The 17134-nt window shown below is 39.0% G+C and overlaps 1 protein-coding gene across 2 annotated transcripts in view; it reads right to left on the reverse strand.

Annotated features, from left to right (window-relative positions):
• The window catches only part of SCG3 (secretogranin III), a 33022-nt gene extending 16530 nt beyond the window's left edge, over positions 1-16492 (reverse strand). The window contains exons 1-9 of one of the 2 annotated variants that reach the window (XM_055320195.1): positions 16279-16492; positions 15538-15590; positions 14994-15039; positions 14684-14899; positions 9426-9568; positions 8444-8593; positions 5854-6031; positions 2788-2904; positions 415-498 (exon numbers count right to left, since the gene is read on the reverse strand). In XM_055320195.1, the coding sequence (XP_055176170.1) occupies positions 415-498; positions 2788-2904; positions 5854-6031; positions 8444-8593; positions 9426-9568; positions 14684-14899; positions 14994-15039; positions 15538-15590; positions 16279-16369 (1078 nt within the window). In that variant the 5' untranslated portion in view covers positions 16370-16492. The remainder of the gene's footprint in view (positions 1-414; positions 499-2787; positions 2905-5853; positions 6032-8443; positions 8594-9425; positions 9569-14683; positions 14900-14993; positions 15040-15537; positions 15591-16278) is intronic. The other variant, XM_055320196.1, reaches the window with a different exon arrangement.
• Between the last annotated feature and the right edge of the window lie 642 nt (positions 16493-17134).

A 17134-nucleotide genomic window follows, 5' to 3' on the forward strand; every position in this document is an offset into this window, starting at 1 on the left:
AGAAGACTTGGAAGGGGAGAGCTAGGAGAGGGGCAGCACAGAGTGGATGCATGATCAGGGATAGTGCACTGGAGAAATGGTGATCTCAGAAGAGGAAAAAAAAAAAATGCCTAAAGAAGATTTGCAGGAAGAATGACTCAGTTTTGTGATACAGTCTCCTCCCTTCCCTATCGCTTAGATCCCTAAGAATCTTCGGGAAGACCTGCATTTCTCTTCAATGCTCCTTGGGATCAGATTTCTATGCTGAGTCTAACTGCAAAATAGCCAAGGTTATAGCTACTTGGTCCTCTGGTTGGATTTCAGATTTTAAAACTTTTGAAATCTAGAATTGTTGATTAATGTTTGTTGAACTTATTTACCACACAAAGAGCAATTATGCTCAAAGGTAGAAAAAAATAGTTAAATAAATCATACCTGGGAAAAGTTTGCTTTTATTGTCAGTAACGTTTTTTTCTAGCTTGTTCTTAGTCTGAAGAGCAATAGTTTCATCCAAGTTTTCTGGAGGGAGGAGGGGAAGAAATATGAAATATAATTTTATTTCCTGAAAGATGATACCAAACTTCTACTAAAACTGTTTAAATCTCATCAGAAATATCACAAAGCATTAACACTGCAATTAAGATGCATGGATCTTATTTCTAGGAATGCACTATTTGGGATCCTTAATTCAGCCTCCTACTCAGTTAATTGCAGAAGTCCCTTCTACATCTCCGTGGCCTCTGCTAGAACACATCGGGGTTGAACTTTTACTGGGAACCTGTGGTTTGAACTTCCTCAACACCTTCTGGTAACTACACCTCAATTTTCCTTTGGAGAACCCAGATCATTTCCATTGTCAGCACATTTGACTCAGGAGGGGCCTAATAACCCAAGCCTGGCTCCTCAGGGGCTCCACCACGCTGGGCTGAGTGGTTGGTTCAAAGGGGGAGCTCCTGACACAAGCCAAGACAATGAGATTCAATGCTGGGACCACTGGGAGAAAGAGGATCTTTTCTTGCCAGGATTGCTGTACTGTGAGGATGGAGATTGCCAGCCATCTTTTTCCTATAACAGAACAGCTTGTCTAGAATGAATCAACACATGGAAAATCAGTGCCGGGAGATGGGAGAGGGACAGATTCTTCACACTACTGGTGGACTTTACAAACCCAATGTCAGACTACTCCCCCCCACACACACCTCTCCACCCCTAGACTCCTGAGTTACACGAGGCAATGAATGCCTTTTCCACTACCATGCTGCATAGCACAGTTATAAACAGTAGTGGAAATACCTACCTCACACCTAAGCCCTGGTGGCATTTCTAATCTATTTCCATTGGATGAATTGCTTCAGTGTAGAATTTTGGAGTCATAGGGTATTGGTATGAAACAATGACTGATCTGAAACAATTGCTTTGATCTACTGTTGAGCAAAGCCGGGCACAAAACATTACATATGATGTGAGCTCATTTTTTGTTAAACAAGATAAAACAAGGAAAGAAACAACAAAGGTATACACATATGTGTATGTGTGCATGCACAAACACACAAATATCTAGAAGGATGTACACCAGAACATTACCTGGGTACCAGTATTATGAGTGATTTTTTTTTTTTTACTTTTTTTAAACATCATTTTGCATTGAATGATCTTTTACAAATAAGTATGCTCTTTTGTAATCAGAAACAAAACAGGTAAACGATTCTCATGTGGAAAAAAAAATGGAGTTCATAGAGAGTCTTCTGGATTATTCTGTCCTATGAGATTTTCTCTTCTAATTCTCCCTCCTCTATCAGAGATCAGAGTAAGGGGCTGTGAGGTCATCTTGCCCAAAGGACATCAGGGAGAAATGGTGTTTGTTGATTAAACCAAGCAGGAAAACCAAAGGCTTTTTTTTTTTTTTTAAACAACCTGTATGCACAGAGAATGTCCAAGCTTATCTACAAAGTCCAAGCAATCAAAGGTCAGCAAACTTTTTTGGTAAAAGGCCAGATAGTAAATATTTTTTGGCTTTGTGAGTCGTATGGTCTCAGTTGCAACTACTCAACTCCACATTGTAGCACAGAAGCAGTCATAGACAACATTGAACAAATGAGTGTGGCTATATGCCAATAAAATTTTAGTTACAGACCATGAAATGTGAATTTTATATAGCTTTCTTGTGTCACAGAATACTATTCTTCTTTGTTTTTTTTTTTCAAACATTTAAAAATGTAAAAGCAATTCTTAGCTTGGTTATACAAAAATAGGTAATGGGCCAGATTTGGTCCATGGGCAGTAAGTAGTTAACCAGCCCCATCATAGATCACAAAGTCCTTTATCTTACAGATGCAGAAATTGAGGTCAAGCAAGGTGAGTGCCCTCCCCCATGGGACAGAGCTGGTCTCTGGCAGAGCTGGACCGGGAGGCATCACTTCTGCTGCTCAGTCCACTGCTCTTTCCTTCCCACCACACACAGACCTCACTAGTTAAAATCAACTATTTTAGTCTTCGCCATCCAAACACAATTGAGAAAAAGAATCAAACTTTAATAAAACTATTTCCATGAAGATATCTAGAAAATGTTAATAAGGCAAAGTGTAATAAATATGGCATGTTTGTACTCAAGCTATATCTATAAAGAGTTGAAAACTTCTGGTTAATTTTATCTGTATGCATTATCAAGCTGGTCAATTCCGGTTACTCAGATGATTCGGGCTATTTTGGCATAAATGATCACATTTGTGAGGGAATTATTGCAAAATCTCTAATTCACTTTGGACAATGAAAATTCTTACAGTAAAACAAAACAGGTAGGACTCTCACCAAGGTAGGAAACGCCTTCTTCTGGAGATATTGTACCATATTTTACCATCATCTTCACAAAGTCAATCAATGTTTTCATGATAGTAATCAGTGTTTCTTTCTCTTTTGCTTCTTTTTCTATATAAAAGGACAAAATACTTAAAAAAATATTTATTCATGAGAGGCAGAGAGAGAGAGAGGCAGAGACATAGGCAGGGGGAGCAGCAGGCTCCTTGTGGGGATCCTGATGCGGGACTTGATCCCAGGACCCTGAGATCACGACCTGAGCCAAAGGCAGATGCTCAACCACTGAGCCACTCAGCTGCTTCCCTGCTTTTTTAAAGATTAAGATAAAATAATTAAAAACAAAAAAACGAAAAACTAGTGGAGTATAGCTTCCTCTTTCAGTGTCAGTTTATGAAGTATGGCATTTATTGTAATATTTCTCCTTACATTTATAGCTGAAACCACATATATTTAATTTATAAAAAGTCTAAGATTTGATTGGGAATACAGGATAATGTACAGGTGTACTGAACTTTTCCAGAAATGGGCAATTATAACTTCTCCAAAAAGATTTACTTTAATCTAAAATACTTTATTAATAGGGTAGAAAACCTGAGGTAATATGAACTCAGAAAGAAGATTCATGACCCAACAGGTTTTTCTTTACTCAGGCTATATGTTTTTGAGGGCAAGAATGACCCCATTAATCAAACTTAATATTTGAAAATAAAAACATACATGTATCTTTATTTTTTAAAACTTAAGGTTGATTTTTAAACAATAGATATTGCTTTCTAAACTTTATTTTACTTGAAAGAATATATGCATATAGCAAAAATATTCCAACAGTAAAGAAGTAAATAATAGTGGAAATAACATCCCCCCCACACACACACACCTAGTCCCTGTAGGTAACCACTATTAACAGTTTCTTAGAAACTCTTAGGATTTGACATACTGTTCTGTATCTTGATGGAAGAGGATGGCTGATTATTCCATAGTCATTCCATATATATATATATATATATATATATATATATATATATATATATCATCCAAACACACATATATATAGAACACACATATATATATAGAATATATATAGATGTTCTAAAATGTTTAAAAAATCTATTTCCATTTTTGAAGAAAGGTACTACACAGCAGCCCATTTCCCCTATTCTTTTAGCTGCCATGAAGGATTTCTCTTAAAAACTTCTAGCCTTGGGATCCCTGGGTGGCGCAGTGGTTTGGCGCCTGCCTTTGGCCCAGGGCGCGATCCTGGAGACCTGGGATCGGATCCCACGTCGGGCTCCCGGTGCATGGAGCCTGCTTCTCCCTCTGCCTGTGTCTCTGCCTCTCTCGCTCTCTCTCTGTGTGTGACTGTCATAAATAAATAAAAATTAAAAAAAAAAAAAAAAAACAACTTCTAGCCTCCACATCCCCCCACTGCCCCCTCTCACCACCGATATCTTTTCATCCTTCCCACAGATGAGGTTAGTAGACAATGACAATTAGTCTACATCTCTTGACTTATAGGGATTTGGAATATTTCTTCTTTTTGCTCCCCAGGAACAGTGAAAGGCAGTGTCCTGAGATAAATGCCTGCTCTGTAGAATCAAACTATCCTTGGTATTGGCTGTTTCAAAAACTAGACTGAAGACTGGGAGTGAACAAGCCCATTGTTGGATCTCACGCTAAGCTGCATCTTACAATCCTTATAACCCAGACTTCATTAGTATCAGAAATATTTTGGTTTTCTACCTGTTTTATGTTGGTTCAGACCTTGGGTGAGAAAGATGGGTTTTGTTAAAGACTTTAGTGTAAGTATTTAAATTAAAATTCTATAAAAATAAAGGAACTAAAGAACGGGTCAAGGAAACTGTAAGATAAAAACAAATAAAAAGCATTCCATACAGTGGAATCTTTAAAATATCATGAAAGTCCCAAAGTTGGGAGAGAAGAAAGGTGAGAGAGGAGATGGGGAAGAGATCTTAGAAAAGTGCTGGAAAATAACTTCTGCCATCACAGTATTTGTTCAAGGTCACATCTGTATAGTATCTGGTGTCATGCCGATGCTCTTCACTGACAAGAAGTGACTCACCAAGATGACAAAGGTTCTGAGCTGGACATTTGCCATCCAATGGGGCAAGATGGCTGAGAATGGACCCTCAAGATGTATAAGCCCTGCAGACACCAGCAGAGGGGCTGGTGCCATCTGGCCAATATCTGGAATTAAAGGACAATGGACGTTCTCCAGAAATGAAAGCTCACTTTACGGTCACTTCTTGGGGACATATTTATCACAAATGTTCAATCTGGGGCTGAGTCTTTGAACAGGGAGAAGAAAAGCCATAAAGAAGAGTATCTGTCTGGACAATAGTAACAACAGAAAATTTGCCCATTATTATCTTCCTTGAAGATTTATTAAAATTAAACATGAATTGACATTTTCAGCTAACTTATTTTGGTGTATATTTAAGAGAAAAAGCACATTAAGGACTTTATTTTTTAAAAACAAACCATTTCCCAAGTGTGTCTGAGCTCCTGACCTGCTGTGGTCTAATGTTTATTTTAACTCATCTCAAGACTGAAGCTGAAAATGTCTAAAAAGTAAAAATCTGAATTATTTTTAAAAAGGATAAATTATGTTATACACACTGCTCCCACTAAGAGAGGAAAATGAACACAGCCTTAAAAAAAAAAAAAAAGATTTACAATAAGATTTGAGGCTGAGCAGGTCAGGCAGGGACACTGATTTCTCTCCTTATCTGCACAGCACTCACTTCAATGTCACAAACGCCACGCATATCTGGTAACTATTTGTTGAACAAATAAATGAAGCCTCTGGTAGCAAGAAAATTAAATTATCCAAAAATTCCACCTTTTCTGATTATCCTATGCTAAATACTTTCATGACTAGTATACTTCTTTGAAAAAATTGACATGAACTCTTTTCCCCGAGGCCACTGACAATATATGTCATCCAAAATTGTATTTAGAAACTGAAAACAGGAAGAAAAAGAACCCACCCACACATTTCCTGGAATTGATGTTTCTATTCCACATGGTCACAGTGTTTACCTGAATCAATACTTTTCAGTAGTGCATAGAAGTTTGGGAAATATTGGAGTTCCTCAAAGTTATCTTCATTGTAGATTTTAGTTCTCCTTTCCAAGCCATTTGTCAAGGTTAAGGTATTAGAGACTGTTTCATCATTTTGTCCATTAGTAAAACCATCTTGAATTGCTGCCACTGGAGTCTCCATTGGGGGGAAAAATCAACAAAAAATAAAATTTTGTTAGAACGAATCACACTCCAGCTCAGTTCTTTCCTCTGTGGTGCCCTTGAATGTGAAGTACAAGAACATGTCCTCCTTTGCAAGCTCCTGGAGGATCAAACCCATTTCCAGGCATGTGGGCATCTAGCCACATGGAAAGGTCATTGGGGCTAAGAGACATATGTTTCACCTGAGGACCCTGGCTCCTACTCCTGGAGAATAGACAGGGAATTTCTAGGTTCCTACTTGGCCAAGTTCCCCTCTGTCAGTTCTCATGAGTGTCTCCTCATAAAGGTGCCTTTTACCAAGGCAAGCTTTGAAGTCACAGACTCTATGACAGGATACAGGAAAGCCTGTCAGAATATCTAACACCAGCAGAGCAGTCATACCTTGGGGACTTTGCAGTAAAATTTTAAGGGCTATCTGGAAGGGTACACAGGACTCTTTCTTCCAGACCTGCTCCATTTCTAGTGTTAGGTAATGATCCATTGTCCCTTCAGTGGACTAGACAGAAATTTAAGAGCCTTTCTTATCTCTTCCTCTTCATTTCCTTCATCTAATCCATCAGTAGCCTTGTTGGTCCTACTTTCAAAATTTATCCCAAATTTATAATTTCTCTCTTTCTCCATTACCTGGCTCTAGTCCAGGTACCTTCATCTCTTGCCTTCTAACTGGCACATCAACTACTTCTAATTGATTCCCAACACTGCATTTTCTGTGTTATAGCCAGAGTTACCTTTTTTTTTTTTAAATGTGATCACATAACTCCTTTGCTTAAAATCCTCCAGTATTTTCCTATTAGTCCTACAATGAAGATCAGAATCCAAGGCCTTGCCTGGTCTGCCCTGGGTCCACCTCCTCAAGCTCATCTCTCATTGCTCTTTCTGTGTGCCAGCCAACCTGCCCTTGTTGCAGCTACTTGGATACCCCACACATTTTTCTTTACATACTGCCTCTCACACTCAAAGTGAACTCCTATTTAGCCTTCAGTTTGGGTTCAAGTCACTTCTTCAGGGAAGCCTTCCCTGAGCTTAAGTCCAGAAAAGGTTCCTTTTTTACAAGGTCTCATAGAATCATGTTTCTTTCCTCAGAAAACTTAAGGCAGTTGTAGTTAAAATAGGTGACAATTTGAAGACCATCTGCTTCTTCCATTAGACCGTAAGATACATGAGAGCAGGGATTCTGTCTCTTTAAATGAGCATTGTATCCCCAGTGCTTGGTTCATAACTGGTACCTCAATAAATATGTATTGAATGAATATTTCCTTTGCTTTAATGCATTTAGATGACATGAGTGAACAGGTCAAGCATATGAATGTTTTAGAGATGGGTGAATAAGGAGTACAAAATGGGAGTGAAAGATCAGGACAATACAATAGCTATGTCACTTTCAGTTCAGATGGTAAGCTTGAGTTCTTTGATAGATCAAGAATGTTTTGGGTGGATTTTTAAAAGCTGTTTAAAAAACGAAAGCTGGTGATTAGAAATAGGGAGACCAAAGGAGAACTTTATGTTACTTAGTAAAAGAAAAATTCAGACCCAATTTCTGTTTTCTAGCTTCCTCTAAAACATAATCATAGGCCTATACATTCTTTTTCCTTGTATTTGGGATACGATGTTGGAGGGGATGAAGAGCCATGGAATCTGGGTCCTCTGGTGGAGAAAATAGGAGAGATGAAGAGTTTAATATTTTCTTATATCCTTCTGTGGTCAGCTCCAACTAGAGTTTTACAGGGATTCAAAGATGGGAGAAAGATTTTAGTAGCTTGGCAGATGCCAGAGAAAAGATGAAGAGGCACAGAGTCCAGGAACAGGAAGGAAGGATGAATGCTTAGTCAAAGTAAAGGATGGTTCCAGACCTCCAAACCAATGAGAAGAGGATACAGCAAGTGGAAGAGCTCAGAATATAACATGCAGTATCAGGCAACTAGCTCTGGGGATATACAGGATGGTGTGGCAGAGGATCAAATCAACCCAAGTTTCTTTTTTTGGGTTCTGGAGGCAGATGATGACACTCTGTGAACAGAAGTTGTATACTGAAAGAGCTGTGAAATATTTGGTTCCAATTCTCTGACATTATACAAACAGCTGTTATGTGGAATGGTTATAACATTTCCACATAACATTATGGGTTAATTTACTGAGCAGTATAAGATGTAGCCTTTACTGTGTAATATAATATAACGTGTATCTTCATTTTCAACATAGAGTTGATTTATATCTTTTAACAGTATTTTGTGAGTATATATTTTAATTGGGTCAAACGAATCAAATACCAAATCTTCTTTGGTATCAAGGAAGATATTAATTATATACAGATTGTATTAATTATACACAAATACAAGCAGACACATACACACATCTATAACATGCAGATGATTTCATATATACATACCACTTTCTCTGGTATTTTTCCAGCCTGACTCTCAGTCACACTTGTTGGTTTATTGGGTTCCTCCTCGTAAGTGTTGGCTTCCTTTGAGATCAATTTCTGTAAAACTTCTGCTACTTCATCTTCTAGTATGTGTGCCTGGCTTTCTGTGATCTGTTACAAAGAGTGAAAATATAATATATAACTGTTATTTTCATACTTGTGATTAAAAAGTCTAGATTAAACTCTGTAGTTGAATAGATTTTTAGAAGATGAGAGAATCTTTTGGTCCTTCTTTCTAGATAACCCTTGTTTACACCTGTATTAGTTGCTGGCCATTCTAGTGACTACCCCAGCACTCCTGGGAAAAAGTGCCTTTGGTCAGGCAAGTGATCAGGCCTGTCTTTTGGAATCCATGGAACATTTATTTTGAGAAACATCTTGAGGGTTATTTCTCAACCCTCAGATGCAGGTCATGACTAGGTAACCACTGAAACAGGCAAATTTAGTACCCTACTAAAGCCTGATAGGGCTGTATAAAGGCTGGGAGCCAGGCTGAGGGATTTAAATTGCTTACAGTTTCCCAAAAGTTGCAGGTCTTTGCTCCTGTTATTCTTTTCTCACAATTCACGTATCTGTTATCATCATGTATCACAAAACATGTACTGCTATTCATTAAATCTTAACCATCCTTTTAAGCTGACTTCAAACACCTGCTTCTCTGAAGCTCTTACTTATTCCCCAACTGGATATAGTCCATCCTCTGGCATGCTGAACTACTTTTATGGTTCTGATGCATCTTGCATTGTGGGCATGTGTGCATTTGTGTAGTTCCTCTGGTAGATTATAAGTTCCTAGAAGAATGTTGTCTTACTTGTTCTCAAAACCTATGTTTAATATAAAGTAGATGTATTATAAATGTTTGGCTATTTGGATCACATGGCTTGGCTTCTTAGCCCATTCCAAACTGTACTAAGAAATGGGTTTATTCTCATGCATGACTTACTAGACCAAGATTCAGCAGTTTAGAAACAATCTTGTCAAATACTCCTCTGTCATTTTCCTCATAAATCCTGGTAGCAATTTTCTGGACAATGTCTTCAGCAGTTAAAGGAGTTCCATCTAGTTGATGAAGGCCATCTGGATCATCTAGACAAAGTAATCACAGCCTCACATTGTAGTTATCACGGGCCTATTTCATGGATATTATATTTTTAATTTGTACACTTAGATTTATTTGGAATGTATTTATGGTGTCGCCTGGTCCACAAAAACCCTGGTTTGAAGTAAAATTTTACTTAAAGGGAAGAAGCTAGGATAATAATGGAAATTCTGAAAGCTTCTTATGTGATTTTTAAGAAAAAGGAAGATCTTAAGACAACACAAAAGGCCTCTCCATTTTTTATTTTCATTAATAATAAAAGCAAGATTGTATATTAAGATTTTACAGTGTGCCATATTTATGCAGTACGCTGTATTGGCCAAAACACCCTTCCATATAATTTGATATTCCATTTCCATACAAGGAGTGGACTAGTAATATCTACGCATGTATTTCTTCTGCTGACAAATTCCTGGGCTGGGGCCAGGGGAATCTGCCTCACGCTCAGAATCAGAGAGGATGTATCGAAGATTTTATGACTTATCTGGAATAAATATTTACTTCTAACCGAATGTGTGTCAGAACTCCTTTATGGAAGACAGCTTAATTTGATAAGCCCCTTTCTCTAGAGAATAGGGAACTTAGTGTATGTGTCTGAAATTTAAATTTTCAAAATGAGACAATAGGGACGCCTGGGTGGCTCAGTGGTTGAGCGTCTGCCTTTGGCTCAGGGCATGATGCCCAGTCCCAGGATAGAGTTCGGCATCATGCTTCCTGCGGGGAGCCTGCTTCTCCCTCTGCCTGTGTCTCTGTCTCTCTCCATCTCTCATGAATAAATAAATAAAATCTTAAAAAAAAAATAAAATGAGACAACAGATTTGTACAAAGCAATATGTAAATATATGTAAATCTCTGCAGAGATGCTTGCAAATATGTATCCTTGGCTTTCCTGGGAATACACTTGGCAGCACTAATTCAAAGTAAAGCACGAGCTCATCCTGAGAGAAAGGGAGGACACAGAAGAGTTGGTGGCAAGGAAGCATTGCACCAGGTCCAAGACAACTCTCAGGAATTAACTGGTCTTTTCTAACATATACCACACCAAGCAATATATTAATATGTGCAAGTTTAGAAAGCATTTAACTCTTCCTGTCACCTCTAGACAGATGGGAAAGATCAGAATTTTAGCCTACGATACCACTTGTTATCTAGATATCCTTGGACCACTGTAAAGGGAAATAATAACATTATTTGTTTCATGTGATTATTATGAGCATCAGATGGAATAAAATCTAAATGCACCTTTTAAATTGCAAGGTACTATATGAAAGCTAATGTGTAGTATTATATGAAAGCTAAAAATTATCATATATAGTGGATTTGTACCAACTGCAGTTATCTTCTAGAGAAAATGGAAATTGAATCTCTGGTCAAATTCTGCCTGAATAATTCTGATCATATTTCCTCAAAGAAAGAGGAGTCTAGTATTTCTATTCTGATTCTGTCCTTTTCTTCCATGTCTTTTGGGATTCAAATGAGAAATTTCCCTAACAACCTTTCTTCCAGAACCTATATAGCTGAAGATATATGCTGCCTTAGGCAGAACATTTTCTTGTTGTTTGAAAAAAAGCTTAGGAAACTGAAAAGGGTGATTATACATGGAAGACTGGAAACTTCCTGGCAGTATATTATTGCTGAACTGTCGACAAACCCATTAGCTATGAGCCCTTTGAGGCTTATGTACCAGGGTGACTAATAAACAGAAAAGATCCTAAGAAAAAAACCCATAAAATCAGTTCACCTCCTGACTGACTGAAAATTGGGTTCTTCATCCTTTTTTTTCAGGAGCAGAGACTCATTGTTATTTAGGTCTGATTTTTCCATTTGCTGACTGCAAGACAGACTCTGGGGAATATGTGGAGCAGAAACTACCAAGATCTATGCAGAGGTGGAAAAATTTATTTCCCTTCCCACTTAATCCCTCAGGATCTGAAAAAAAAGAAGAGTACTGGTTGCCTGCCGGAGCTGGAAAATAACTGAGATGACTGTTTTTTTCAGTTCATTTACTTCATAACAGGGAGAACATAACCAACACTCAGAAAAAAACAGCCTCTTTGCTCTGCTGCACCGCTGTGTTCTCTTGAGCCAGGAGCTTAGGACTCCCTTAGCAGACCTTTGCTGGATGAAGTTAATAGTTGACTACTCGGGCATTGCTCTTTACCTTCCACTAATTTTCCTTGGCTTTTCTAAAATGGACAGAATTATTCAGAGTGACTTTTCTACTGCTCACGAAGGTATATTTTACCCTCTTATATATACCCTCAGAGGGAAACCAAACATGAGTTCAACATCCATATCTTTTTTAAAGCAGCTACAACATTCTAAGTGGGTGTAGAAGGACCATTTTCCAAGTCATTGAATACTTGGCATCTATTTACGGCACCTGACATTCATTTGTCCAATCAATTTTTTTTTATTTTTAAAGATTTATTTATTTATGAGAGAGAGAGAGAGAGAGAGAGAGGGAAAGGGGGGCAGAGACACAGGCAGAGGGAGAAGCAGGCTCCATGCCGGAGCCCGACATGGGACTCGATCCCGGGACTCCAGGATCGCACCCTGGGCCAAAGGCAGGCACTAAACCACTGAGCCACCCAGGGATCCCCTGTCCAATCAATTTTTACTGAAGTCTTAATATGGGCCAGAACTGGAAATAGACTTATAGTTTAGGCATGATGCCTAACTACACACAGCTTATTGTCTAGTTCATAGCTTGAAACATAGTAAACATAGCTCAATGAATATTTATGTGGTAAATGTACATAGGCGCCCCAAAGCACTACTTCATAAAAGAAACTTGGAAAAATCCTGAATCACATATACTGTAGAAAACACAGCAAAAGCCTATCTGGAGGTTTCCTAAAGGTGTAAAAGTACCCTGCAGAAGTTTGGCACCCTCATACTGTCTTCTGGGATATAAGTCTGCATGCCTTTGACGTTCCAATTAACTTGGTGACCCCAAACCCACCTGGTTCCAGGACTTCCAAGGTATAAGAAGAGGCCAGTAATCCATTCATAGACTATTCTCCCCAAGAGTCTTCTCTGTAGTCTCAAGAGGACTTGAAATGACTTCTAAAGTAAACCTAGAACTATCAGGTCTAGTAATTGATAGTTCTGAACCCATTTGGGATGGTAATAAAATGTTGAACAATTAAAAAAAAATAAGTTACTCAAGTTAGTGGCCAGATCACAAACAGAGTTATGCCTCTGCCTGGACATACAACCAGTTTGAGCAAAAAAAAAAAATGTAAAACAAGCATTAGACTATTTTTTTAAATTTTATTATATCAAACAATTGGTTCAATCAAAGTGGTTGAAACTGTTTTGTATGTAGCTATACCCAGTGTCTATTTATTTCTAGGCCAAATATTTTAGGGTTCTTTTTTTAAAGATTTTATTTATTTATTCATGAGAGACACACAGAAAGAGGCAGAGACATAGGCAGAAGGAGAAGCAAGCTTCCTGCAGGGAGCTCGACGCGGGACTCGATCCCAGGACCCTGGGATCACACCTGTGCCTGTGAGCTGAAGGCAGACACTCAACCACTGAGCCACCCAGGTGCCCCCCCCCCAAAATTTCGGTTTAAAAAGTAGAATTCAAGAGAAACAAATTTCCAGTAATGTTTCAAAATATAAGCCATCTCCTCTATCCCATTCACTTACAACAGACTTCTGAATTTTTCTCAGGCCATGATATCCAATGAAAATCATATTTATTTAGTAGTTGTTCCCTGGCAGAGAAAACTAGCATAATTCTCTTGTGACCATACAACAGAATAAGAACATTAAAGAAAATCTGTAGTCACTCTTAAGCAGTGGTCTTCAGCACTGAAAATACACTCTCTTCCTCTCTTTCTCAATGCTCAGATATAGTGGTTCATTTATTCCCCGTGTATGAATTTATTTGCTCATTTATTCATCTATTCATACACTGATTTCATAAGCATTGAGACATTGGGTATACAACTGCTAGTGAAGTTTTCAGTTTAATTAAGGAGAAAGACATAAATCATAAGTAGTCACACTTAGGATTGTAAAATTATAAATTATAGTAAGTGTCAGGAATGAAAAGAACAGGTTTCTATCAGATCATGTGTACTGGATGAATATAGAAATCTGTCCTTCCAGGACTATAGAAGCCACATTAAGGATTTTTGGGTTTTATCCCAAGAGAAATAAGAATCTACTAATGGATTTTATCCAAGAGTGACAAGTTCATACTTGTGTGTTGAAAAGATCACTCTGACAGCTCGGAGATGGTGAAAGGCCAAGTGGATGCTGGAAGATCCATTAGAAGATTTTGCTGTAGTTCAAGTGAAACATGATTAGAGTTTGGACAAGGATGATAGTGATCAAGGATGGAGAAAAAAAACCATTTTATAGATAGGTTATATATATAAACATATATATAAATCTTGGAGAAGAAGTCTGGGCTAGTGTTACAAGACATTAGGCCATAGATCATAATTAAGACCATGGAAAGGTTAGAATGACCTAGAGAGAAAGATAGGACTACGAAAAGAACAGTGAAAAGAAAGTAATGGATATTTTAGTTTTTGCGAGGAGTATTTTATTGATCTAGTTATTTGAGAATTATGATATTTTCTTTGTACTAATAATTAAAATAAATTGGAATGTTAAAATGAATTCAATAACATAAAATATAGATAGCAGATTTAAACTGATTTCAAAGCATAAGTAAAGGAATCTTTTTTTTTTTTTTTTTTTTTTTAATTTACGATAGTCATACAGAGAGAGAGAGAGAGGCAGAGACACAGGCAGAGTGAGAAGCAGGCTCCATGCACCGGGAGCCCGACGTGGGATTCGATCCCGGGTCTCCAGGATCGCGCCCTGGGTCAAAGGCAGGCGCCAAACCGCTGCGCCACCCAGGGATCCCAAGTAAAGGAATCTTAAAAAGAGTAAATAAAATTCAGACTTTTGTAGAGCTAAGGCCTCACCAAAATTTGGGCTTTGTCTAATTTTGGTTCTAATAAGGGACTACGAATATACAAAGTCTATTTTTAAAACATAGGACTTTCTCTTAAACCACAATGGGGAGACTCCAAGAGAAAAAATAGGAAGCAAAAGTTCTTTTTCCTCATTTACCTTGAAATTTATGATTCAGCCCACTCTTAGTAGAATCATAATCATCAATCAGTCTTCGATTCTTGGTTGAATCAACATCTTCCACATTCAATTTATTATCATATGGGGAGCTTCTAATGGATTGTCTGTCTTTCTCAATTTTTTCCTTTTCTGTTATTGCCTTTAGCAGGTTCAAGTTATCAACAAAGGAATAATTGCTTTCACCTGGCTTATTTTCTGTAAGAAAAGCCCCGGAGCCAAACACATCCATTTTAGTTAAGATTTTTCATAACCTACATTATTAAATTACATCAACATAATTTCTTTTTACCTGGAGGGTATGTTTTTTTAATCTTGTCTGCTTCTGCTTCAGCAATCTGGGAAGTAAATCGGAGGTAGACCTGGTTTTAAATCATTGCTCCACCACTTAACAAATATGACAGCTAAATGATTTAATCTCTGTAGGATTTAGTTTTCTTATTTGTAAAATGTAGATAATACTTTCTATTTCAAAGCATTGCCATAAGGATTAAATGAGATGAAATAAAGGGCAGATGGTCTATAAATATTAATTCCCTTCTCCTGTAATATTGGTAAAAGATAAGTCTGACAAGCAGTCTTAGAGTGGAGGTGATGTTGAGCTTACTGGGTTATTATACAGTCAGTTCTATGTATTATACATTATTCTATGTAAATAACTGTTAAGACATACAATTTCCCAAACCATATTTTCCATTCTAATTGCTGTCAATTTATTACTAAGCTCCTGAAGTTTGTGAATTCAAAATGGCTAAAAGCCACAGAATAATTACATTAAATATAATAACTGAATGAAACTGCATGAAATAGCATTTATAGTCTGACTTTTGACCTACCTGTTCATTCAAAGGTCTTTCTGCACTTAATTCTCTATTATGTAGGGGTTTGTCTAGAATAATCAAACACAAATATAAATTTAATTGTGCAGTGGAAAGGCACAATACGTCTCTTACTACATAAAATCTCCAAAAAAGAGAAATTATTAGGAGAAATGTCTTTTGGATGACTGAGAAACAAAAACATGTATTAACAAAGATAATCAAGATTATACATAATGATGATCATCAATGTTGCCTTGCCTCTTATCCTGGTGTACTTCCTAAGTTAATAGAATTACACTTTTATCTTTCTGCCCAGAAATGTAATCAATCTAACACATAGTTCTAACACTTGGCTTAACAGCTGTTTCCAACTAGAGCATAATCTGGAGTGGAGTGGCATTACTGGCACATTAAAGGCTCTTTTGTCATATGCTGCACATATTATGAATACATATCTGAGGAAGGTTGTAAGACAACTAAAAAAAAAAAGTCACTTTTTTTTTAAGGCAGAGAAACCACCACCCCCCGGCCAGTTTCAAAATAAGATATTTCAAAACAACTCATTATTACTCCATCATTCAAAAAGTGTGAGGGGAAGAAAAAAAATCTGTCTTTCTGTCTCTAAATTCCAACTGATTTCTCTGTCAAAATGCACAGATACGACCTGATCAGGAAACGAGGCAAGGCAGTTCACGGTTCACGCTTTACCTTTTCTTGGCGAAATAAAAGGAGGTGGAGAGACAAGTGCCCACGTACCTTGACCGCCTCCCGGCTTGGGGAAGGCTTGAGCTGGGCTGCTTTGGAGCACCAACACCAGAATCCAAGTGCCGGTCCAAAGGAACCCCATGCTTCCACGCTTGGCTTCCGAAACCGCCTGGCGCCGGGCTCCCGGGCTCCCGGAGCTGTGGCTTTTGTTATGAATGAAAAGGAGGAGTAAAAACAGGAAGAGCTAAGAGGGCGGGTGCGGGGAGGGGGGCTGCAGGCGCCCGGCGGCCGCGGGAGCTCTCGGCTCGGCTGGGCTCGGCTGGGCTCGGCTGGGCTCGGCTGGGCTCGGCTGGGCTCGGCTCGGCTGGGCTGGGCTGGGCTCGGCTCGGCTGGGCTCGGCTAGGCTCGGCTCGGCTCGGCTCGGCTCGGCTGCCGGGTAAAGGGATTCGAAAGGCCGGGCTCGGGGCGGGCGCTCCCGAGGCAGGTCCTCAGGTGGAGGAGAGCGCTGTCCGCCCTGTGGGTGCTGAAGTTCCTGTGCCGCGGAGCCGGCCGCGGGTCGCCTAGGGCGTAGCCTTACTCTCCCCTTCCCTGAGAGGAAGTGAGGGAGGAGGCGCATGCTCCCTGGGAGCCAGAGGCGGGCAGGGATGGCGTCAGCGACGCCAGCTACTCCGATCCCCCGGGAAGGCGAGGGGGGAGGGGCGACTGGCAGGCCGGCGTAGTCTGTGCCGCAGTCCTGCCGGGGCTCCGGCGCTCAGGGTCCCCTGGATTGCCGTGAACTTGGACGTCGTTGTCGTAACTTCCCAACTAAACGTTACTTCAAGGACCAAAGGCCTCCCTGCCCCTGTGCCTGTCAAGGAGAGCTAGATAACCTTGTATGAGGGTTTCTGCCTTCGGATAGTCCTGGGGT

The sequence above is a fragment of the Nyctereutes procyonoides genome, unplaced genomic scaffold (genome assembly GCF_905146905.1).
Source record: "Nyctereutes procyonoides isolate TBG_1078 unplaced genomic scaffold, NYPRO_anot_genome, whole genome shotgun sequence".
Taxonomy (NCBI): Eukaryota; Metazoa; Chordata; class Mammalia; order Carnivora; family Canidae; genus Nyctereutes; species Nyctereutes procyonoides.